This window comes from Zea mays, chromosome 1 (assembly GCF_902167145.1).
Source record: "Zea mays cultivar B73 chromosome 1, Zm-B73-REFERENCE-NAM-5.0, whole genome shotgun sequence".
Classification (NCBI taxonomy): Eukaryota; Viridiplantae; Streptophyta; class Magnoliopsida; order Poales; family Poaceae; genus Zea; species Zea mays.
Genome location: NC_050096.1, coordinates 240,714,739 through 240,724,468, shown reverse-complemented (window position 1 = coordinate 240,724,468; position 9,730 = coordinate 240,714,739). Strand labels below are relative to the sequence as shown.

Below are 9,730 nucleotides of genomic sequence, written 5' to 3'. Positions count from 1 at the left end.
TGGTGTATATAAATATCAGGTTTCAAAACTAAATAACAAAATAGTTATTTGTAGTCAAAATTTTATAAGTTTGACTTGAACCTTATCCAAAATGACAACTAATAGGAAACTGGAGGGAGTATTTATCTTACTTAGTTTAGCTAAAAAATTAATCTTATCTTAATGGCTCCTTCTTTAATTTATTCATGGATCCGCTGTTGGTTATATCTAATGTATACTAGTCCACCAACCATATTTGATGGTATTATAGCGAGACAAGTCAGCGTGATAACTTATCTCTACAAAAAATAAACTTAAAATCAAAATAGATCCTTCCCTACAAAAATTAAAATCAAAGTAGATATATGGCCAATATATATTAAATATTAAACTTCATATTTTGGCTAGGCCAATAAAGTAAGGAGTTGAAAAGAAAAGCTGCCTCTTTTTAGCTCCCGTGATTATTCGTCTTCTTTTCGCCAATGAGGTGAAATATGGGAGCATTGTTGTATGTGGTTTGAATTCATGTTAAAATTATACTAGCTTCATTTTTTATTTGACGCTAGCTAATATAATTTTACACTGTCAAATATAAAAACCAGAGGAAGTATATTTTTTTCCGCGGTCCATATAGAAGAAAAGGACCCACGTCCCTAACGCACGGCAACGATGTGAGGTTATTCGTCTTCTTTTCGCCAATGAGGTGAAATATGGGAGCATTGTTGTATGTGGTTTGAATTCATATTAAAATTATATTAGCTTCATTTTTTATTTGACGCTAGCTAGTATAATTTTACCCTGTTAAATATAAAAATCGGAGGAAGTATATTTTTTTCCGCGGTCCATATAGAAGAAAAGGACCCACGTCCCTGACGCACGGCGACGGTGTGGAACCGTGCAAACCGAGGGGTAATCGATCGTGGGAAAGTTGAAGCGTCGAGAGCACTTTTCCCTTCAGTGAGTTTGCCGCGCGCGCTGTTCCTCACTCCCCGCCCCTCATCCACGAGACCACGACGAACTTGTGCTATCGCCGCCGCCCTACGCAGGTTCCGAGGCCTTGACTGGTCTCTTGTTTGGCCGCGAGCATCACCAGGTATTCGGTATTCCCACATCTTCGCTTCACTTTCTGCTGTGCGAAACCGAGCATCCAAACCCTAACTTAAAGCTATTTGGCTATTCGATGCCTAATAACCTCACTTTTTTTTTGCAAAATTATCGGGTGTACACGTGCACATCCATCATCCATGTCGCTTTACTAGGTCCGCCCTGGTGGGCAGGCAATGCGTCGACGAAAAACCATTTCTTCAGTCCTGCTATGTTGTTCCTACTGTGTCAATCAGACTTTCGACCGGGGAGATGGTAGCATTAGCATGTTGGGTTCAAAGTTCAAACTTATGTATCTGCTCTGTACGTGTGAAAAAATAAGAAAAAAACATGGACCTGCAGTAATGACAATTTTTGCTCTGCACGTGTGGATTAATGCTGCACAATTAGTAGTAGCCAAACATTTACGAGTTTGACTGGCTAGAATATAAAAACTATCACTAAACTTGCACCACTGTACTATGGTCCTGTTTGGGACGGTTCCAGCTCCAGAAAATTCGGTGGAGTTAGTGAAGCAGGTCAATAGATGCTCCAGAAAATCATGGAGCTAAAGTTGTGATCCTTTAGAGAAAATTTTGATAAGCCATTTTGACTGTTATTTAGATTAAAATACCTTTTAAAACTATTTAAATTTATATTATAAACTACAACACTACATTGGAGCTAGAATCTGGAGCAGTCCCAAACACCCCCTATAACTTACTGCTACCATGTCATCTTATGAACTTGTTAATGGAATCCTATCATTATTCTTTAGGATTATGCTAATGTCGTGGGTATAGATAGACACAATCATTTCATGAAGGCATGGCATTTACTCAATACGCACTACTGCTGATACGCAGTTTAGGCCAATATTTCTAGGTTGCTTTTATATCTGTATTGAAGTTGACCAAATGGGAATATGATTTAATTGGTCTAGGTAACATGTATGTGTTTCAGTATTTTAAATCCGGCAGTAAACAGGGCCCTGTTTCAGTCTCATTCAACACTAAAGTGAAACCGGCAGTTGTGAGTTGTGTTTATTTATATTATCAATTTTCACTGTTCTTTTATTGTTCTGGTACCTGCACAAATCTGCATTCTTTTTTTTTGCTTATTCTCGTTTTTGTTTTTCTATTTTATTTTGTTTTGCAGTAAAATAGTCAATGTATGCAAAGTTGGAACCATATATATTTCTGTAGAGTAAATGATATAGTACTAGATGAATAGTATGGATAAGGATGGGATATTGTCTGATGAAAACTTGGCAAAGATGGAATCTGCTCAACCAAACGGACAGCGGGTAGATATAATAATCATTGACTCTCAAAGTGATGAAAATAAAATTGGTGTGGAAACTAGCATAAGAGAGAGTTCCTTGAAGGAGCATAAGGAGCCTCCACGCACAACAGTGGACAACAATGTGAATGAAGAAACATCCACTACTGATGATGATTCAGAGGCCAATTCATACGAGTTCTTTGTTCGAGAATCAGATAATGAACAAGCTTCAGCATCTGAGGAAGGCACTGAGGTGTGTGAATCCTATAAACTATTTTGATATCTATTGTGGCCTACTTAAGTTTTGTGCAGTCCTGTTGGTATTAATAAATCATATATTTTCATTGAAAGTAACAATATTATTATGTACCGTAAACACCCATAGAGAAAATATGACAACTTGGTTTGGAATTTTGGGAACTCTTATTGATGGCCATCTTTATTTATTTCATTTTTGATTGAAATGCTGCTCTATATCATTGATGCTCCATTTGTTCTAAATTATATGTTGTTTTGGCTTTTCTGTGCACATAGTTTTTGTTCCGTATCTAGACATACCATATATCTAGATGCCTAGCAAAATCTATGTGTACCTAGAAAAGCCAAAACGACCTATAATTTGGGATGGAGTACCTTTTTGTGTTATTCACACTTAAATATCCATTAGAATATAGAAGGATTAATTATTTAGGCCTGCATGCCTTGTTCTGTACAGATAGAGATGTATTCTAATTATAGATTGTAGTCGGACAGGACTAGATGTAGAATCCTGATTGGTTACTACTATTGTAACTAAGGTAGACTCCAACTTGTTGGCAGTTTCTGCCGATATAAATATACATCATGCTTCCTGTGGAGGATATACACTTAACCAATCTGGTGGTTTTTTCTCAATATCAATTACATTGTAGTTTTTTCTTAGCAGTTTAAAATCTTGATGGGCAGAAATTTAGTACTTTCTATTTCAAGGTAAAATAGTATTTGACAAATCTTTTTTTTTTTCAAATTTGACTGTCTAACAGGTACCTCTGACTGAGGAAGAAGTTGAAGAATTGGTTGTTGAATTCCTTGAAGTCGAGAGCAAAGTAACCTATATAATCTTTTATATTTTATGCACATTTTTTTTTCTCATTTGACTGATCGTGTTTGTGGCAACTTTTAGGCAGCTCAAGCACAAGAGTCACTTGAAAAAGAGTCACTGGACAAAATTGAAACTGAAGTAAGATTGGAGTTATCTGAGAGGCTTCAAGGGGATGAGGTTTTCAAACGTGTTCATATTTATTTCGTAATCTGTAAATTGTAATTCTCAATTGTTTCTCTCTCTGTGCAGTGTGCACTGATATATTGCTTTAATTTAAATAGTTAGAATCAGCTGTGTCAACTGAGATGGAGCAATTCCAGATGCAATGGGAAAATGAACTTGATGATCTAGAGATCCGTAGTTCTATTCTTCTGGTAATGTTTTCCCTTGTAATTTTTGTGTGTCCATGTTACATTTACTAACTGCCATTTGCACGTGTTGTCTCAGATCGATTTCCTAAATTCTTTGCTATATAAATGCATATGGAAATCTAGTGCTGAACTAAATCAACCTGTCTTTCTTTTTTATGGATAATGTCACTTACATTTCTGGTATCTTTGGAGTTCTTTGTATAATTCTTTTGGGGGACTTGCTTTGCTTTGCTAAGCACAAAGAAAATGGTCGCTTTGCATGGCTGAAGATAAATTTGTATTTTTTATATGATGCAGGAACAACTTGATGCTGCTGGAATTGAACTTCCCAGACTCTATAAGACAATTGAAAGTCAAGTTCCAAATGTTTGTCAAACTGAAGCATGGAAGAGCAGGACACATTGGGCTGGTTCTCAAGTGCCTGAAGAAGCTACCCAATCCATTAAAAAGGCCGATGAATACCTCCAGTCTTGCAGACCTGTACGGAGGTAATGTTGGGGCTACATTTTTTTGGTGTGTATATCGTATGAGATGCAGCTTTGCTTTATGCCCTTACCTTCTTCAATCAGAAAACATGGGAGGTTGCTGGAGGAAGGTGCTAGTGGTTTTCTTGCTGGGAAAGTTCCTGTTGGGGATGATGATTCTGTTAAGTGTCATGAGAAAAGTTGGAGCTCTTTCAATGAACTTATTAAATCTAAGGAGAGTGCTGAGAATACATTTGGTAGCAGTAACTGGGCATCAGTTTATCTTGCAAGTACCCCCCAGGAAGCAGCCGCATTAGGTCTCCAGTTTCCTGGAGTTGATGAGGTGCCACTTCAACCCATTACTTTCTCATATCTGTGATACAACAATTAGACTATTTATTAGTCTCATTCATGGAATTCTTGTAATCTTATCCTACCCTCTTCTCTTAATTTTAGAAACATGTTTTTAATTTACTTTTGTATGTTATCTTTGAAGAATAACAGAGGGGAGAATCCTAACCCCACCCTGTGTTGAAATGTTGTCTTCCTGCAATGTTAGGACAAAGGTATTGGACAAGACTAGGATAATGCACAATAACTTTATTTTTGTAATGAGATGTGACTGTCTATTGTATTGTCAACTCTCATGTGCATAATGCCTAGGTGATCGACCATGGTTGAATTGGCCAGTTTTAGTATTTCAATCTTGCATCTTTTAAAAGAATGTCACCGAAATCTTTGTACAGTCCTGCTTTTCATCTCTTCACAATGGTGTGCACATCAAGTGTATTTTGTTAAAAATAATGTTACTGCAAGATAAACCATGCTGAATTTGGAAGTATTTGTTATTTATTGCAGTACCATGTACTGTGTTAGTAGATAATGAGAGCTGTATTTTTACATTTTTTAGAAAGACAAGTACTTGTCAATAGTCACTACCGTGGAAGTTGAAGTGTATTGAACAAATAAATAGAGAATGCTTTTCAGTTACTCCCTCCATTCCAAATTATAAGACATTTTGGATTTTCTAGATCCGTTGTTTTTGCTATGCACTTAGATATACACTATATCTAGGTACACAACAAGATGTATCTAGAAAAGACAAACCATCTTATAATTTGCAATGGAGGGAGTACATCTTTATTCATGTTATACTCTTAGATAACTGGCATTGTAAGATTTTTTTTAATCTGCTGTCCGTCCATGATTCTTCCTTCTAAATCTTTGTTACTCCCTCCGTCCCAAAATATAGTTGTTTTTAGCCTTCCTTTTTTCTGCCCACGTTAAAATTAATGATAATGAATATAGACATATAAACAAACTACATTCATAGCTTATTGAATGAATGTGTATTTGCCCTAAAACGAACTATAATTTGGTACAGAGGGAGTATTATATTGCTATGATTCTGTAGGTAGAGGAGATATCTGAAGTTGATGGTGTTTTTGATGATATAAAAGGTGTAGATGAAGTAGAGCTTTCTGAGGAACAGAGAAGGAAATACAGAAAGGTCAGCTGAGACTACTTTAGCTCGGCTTTAGTTAAAACTGCAAACATATTTTTGTCTTGTGATCCTATGCTTAATTGCAGCACGTGCACCTTTTGTTTCTGCTTTAGAGCTTGGGTATGTGTTATATCTATCTTTTATTCTCACATTATTGTTGATTCCCAGTATATGAATGCCTCAGTATCATAGGTTGTAGTCTAACAGTTTCTTTGTTTCATACATCGCTTTTTGTACCGTTGGCAGCCATGTCTAAGATTTTTGCCACATTGCAGTGGCGCCAACATGCTATTTATAGTCCCAATTCGAATCATATATCAGGCCTTAATGAATACTGTAGAAAGGAGATGCAAGATTTGTTAACACTGCACTTATACATTCGTCTATTCAAAACAAGCTATCTTGTTTGGACTCCTTGACCCTCAGAATCAGAGCAAATAACCTCTTCTCCTTAAACCACCCTTGTTTTATATGACGCAGTGTTAGACTATTGTATTCCTTCTAAGTGTTATGGGCCTTGAGCCCAACCCATGTAACTCTAATTCTCTAGAGGCTAGGGGTTTTCTACTCCTCAGCATGGTATCAAAGTCAGCCTCTTTCTCCTTCCCTCCCCTCCCCTCCCTAGCGCAACCGCCTCGTGGTCTGCAGGCCACCGGCGCGCCCAACCTCCTAGTCGACTACGCGGGCGCCATGGCCGACGAGTCTCCACGTCCTCTTTCCCCCTCGCCTCTCTTTTCGTTGGGCGTCTCTAGCCGCTGTCACGCCCACTCTTCTTTCATCGCCGTGGCCGACGCGGGGCCACCACCCTCTCTGCGTAGCGCGGGTCGCTGCCCTCCTTGCCTGCCACAGGCACCGCCATGGCCGCCCTGGTCTAGCTCACCTTGGCCTGGGTGCCGTTGGCCAGGGCCATGGCGTGGCGGCTCTTGGCTTGGGCCTGGCTGGCCTTGGCCTGTCTCTTGTTGCCCCGTGTCGGGTGCCATCCTTGGGCCCTCTCCACTCTTCGCACCTCCACCGGCTGTTCTCCTCGCACCGATGTTGCGGTAGCTTGCTCCACCTTGGCCGTGACCCTCACAACTGCTACGACAACTGTGGTTGATGCTTGGGAGCGTGAACATGTTGTTGTCTTCCCTTGGGAACCCGAACACACTGCAACAGATGCCCTTGCCAGCTGCCTAGCTAGCTTGCCAAGGCTGAGCGCCATCTGCTTGGCTCTCCTTGCCTCGAGCCTCCCCCTGCCCCCTGTCGTGGACCCTCCCTTGATGTACGAGGTCGCCGTTGTCACCAACCTTCATGCCAAGATGATGGGTGTTTGAACATCCGCTCTCTAGTCCCCATCCTCCTCGACGCGACTTCCACCTATGTTCACTGGTGCGACCTTGTCCTCCTTACGCTGCAACGCCATGCCTTGGACGAGCACGTTCTCACCGACGCGGTGTCCCTCAGTCCCTCACTATCTCATCTTGGTGGTAGATGGATAGTATGGTCCTCTCCTAGATCTTCAGGACGACCACTCGAGCTACATACGTCATTTATGATCGTGGTGGCACTGCCCGTCAGGCCTGGGTTGCCATCGAGGTGCAATTCCTTAGCAATCGTAAGGCTTGTGCCCTCCACCTCAACGTCGCTTTTCGGACCTTCGTCTAGGGGACCTCTCCGTCACCTAGGGTGCGTTTGGTTCAGCTGTGAAAAGCTACTGTGAGAAAAAAGCTGAAAGTCGTTTGGTTCAATCTGCTGTGAGTTGTTCACTATAATCAAATTTATATTATTTATATGTACTTTGTCCAACTATCTCTTAATCAATATATCTAATTTAAAAATCAATTTTATATTTGTGTTCCTGATATTTTTATAAATACATTAATTTTATAATTCTATTTTTATTATTTTTTATTTCATTTATTATAACACTTAATAACTTTAAAACATATTTTAGTTTCTATTTGTCACATCTGTTTATTAATATAACAAACTTGGATAAACAACAAAAGCAGGGTCCAGACTGCTTTCAAATTTGTACTACAGAAAAGCTGCTTTTTCAAAGCAGCTGCAGAAAAGCTAAACCCCTTTGGTTCAGCTTCTGCTTTTCAAAGCAGAAGCAGGTTCAAAAAGCTGAACCAAATGCACCCCTAGTGTTGCTGCCAGATGAAAGACATGGCAGCCACCCTATGTGATCTCGTGGAGCCTATCTCCAACCACGCTTGTCCTCAATGTTCCCCGCGGCCTCAACGAGCGCTACGATTACCTCTGCACCTAGATTACTCGTTAGGTCTTATTCCCGCTCTTCCACAAGGTCTGGAATAACCCCATCCTTGAAGAGCTCACAAAGGGGCCGCCACCTTGCTCCGACGTCGTTACTGCTCTCTACAGCCCCTCTTGGGGTCCGCCCTCATGCCCGACCTCCTTCACTTTTGCCCTGGGGGGCTCGTTGTTGCACTCGTCTACCCCTTCGGCGTTCGACTCTCTGTGCAGTCCCAAGTGGAGTGCGGGGTCAGGGGGTGGTGGTCGCCGTTAGCGGAAGGGTGGCCTCGTGTGTGGGCGTGGCCAGGGCGACACTCCTTCGCCCTCTCCCTACAACCCGTGGACCGGCCACATCTCCATGTGGCCCGGACTATCCCCGGGTGGACCTCCACACCCACCTTGGCCCTAGCCTGCTCAATTGACGCTGCCCAACCCGAGTTATCCTTCCGGCCCCTTTCCCCCGCTCCTCTGGCACCTCATCCACCGCACCACTACTTCCCTTGCCTCCACTCGTTCCGTCCTGGAACCCGTGGTCTGGTGGATGGGATCGCAGTCTCTGGCCAACTCCTTCAGTATAATGACCCTGGCCCCCTGCCTTCGTTGACTGGGTTGCTGATTTTAGTGCTTCCTACCACACCGCTCCAGACGCTGGTATACTTCTTCTCACCCCTCTCTCTCGTGTCATTCTTCATCTATCATTGTGGGTAACAGGAACATTCTCTAGGTCACCTTTGTATGTGATTCGGTCCTTCCCGGTCCCTTTCATCTTCATAATGTTCTCGTCGCCCACATATCATTCAAAACCTTCTATCCATTCGTCAATTTACCACCAATAACTCACTGCTTCTGTTTAGCTGTTGGGTTCATACTTCCTAGTAGCAAAAGATAAGCTTTTCTTGATAGGGGATTCCTTTGTGCAGTTCCTTTAATCGTAAACTAAATTCTACCCTTAATATAGGTAAGGGAAGAGGATGACGCAAAAATAATGAAGTGCCTGCAGCGCCGTTTGAAAGGAAAAAGGATGAGAGACTGGTGTAAGGTAATTACTTAAAGTTAAATGGTTTCAAACTCTGTTTTTTTGTCAACTAAATTTGTTATAAATATGCATTATTGATTGGTCTTTGATTTATTGGGTGAATTGCTTTCATTTAATCCAGCCTTTCCTGTTTCCAGGAGAACTTTGGTTTGGTCTCATCATGTGACGAGAAGCCTCCTCTACCAGAAAATGGCGTTTTAGGTGCTAAAAGTGACTGTCCTTCATCTAAAAAACTCAAAACTGATGAAAACAAAGTTTCTATTGAGATATTGAAGCATACATGTGAAGATGATGATAATGAGAAGAGATTGAAAACTGTGATAGTTGAAAGCGATGATGATATGCAGATAGATAGCAAACAAGCTTTACAAAAGGATGGTGAAGGTAGTTCAACAGAATTTGAAAAAGTGGTTGATATCATTGATCTTGATCTCTTCCCAAGCCCTAAGCTCCCTAATAAAAGTTTGCATAAAACTTTCAAATGTACTATTTGCTCTGAAATGCTGAATGCCTCTGATGTGCATCGCCACCCTGTCTTGGATGTTGTTGTTTGTGGATCATGCAGATTTCTTGTGATAGAGAAGAATCGCCTTGAGGTGAATGCTTACCTCCTTAAGTATAATAGTAGATACATTTGAACTTTATACAAGATTAGGTCTGACTATTGATGTCATGAACTGGGCATTAATA

General features: G+C 40.8%; 1 protein-coding gene across 3 annotated transcripts in view; it reads left to right on the top strand.

The window, feature by feature from the left end:
• Positions 1 to 818: 818 nt before the first annotated feature.
• Positions 819 to 9,730, top strand: part of LOC100126928 (uncharacterized) — a 33,320-nt gene continuing 24,408 nt past the window's right edge. Inside the window, exons 1-10 of one of the 3 annotated variants that reach the window (XM_035967473.1) lie at positions 819 to 1,072; positions 2,221 to 2,599; positions 3,369 to 3,431; positions 3,509 to 3,604; positions 3,709 to 3,801; positions 4,096 to 4,286; positions 4,368 to 4,605; positions 5,677 to 5,772; positions 8,963 to 9,043; positions 9,178 to 9,636. In XM_035967473.1, coding sequence (XP_035823366.1) covers positions 2,288 to 2,599; positions 3,369 to 3,431; positions 3,509 to 3,604; positions 3,709 to 3,801; positions 4,096 to 4,286; positions 4,368 to 4,605; positions 5,677 to 5,772; positions 8,963 to 9,043; positions 9,178 to 9,636 — 1,629 coding nt within the window. In that variant the 5' untranslated portion in view covers positions 819 to 1,072; positions 2,221 to 2,287. The remainder of the gene's footprint in view (positions 1,073 to 2,220; positions 2,600 to 3,368; positions 3,432 to 3,508; positions 3,605 to 3,708; positions 3,802 to 4,095; positions 4,287 to 4,367; positions 4,606 to 5,676; positions 5,773 to 8,962; positions 9,044 to 9,177; positions 9,637 to 9,730) is intronic. The other 2 variants (NM_001367427.1, XM_035967340.1) reach the window with 2 other exon arrangements.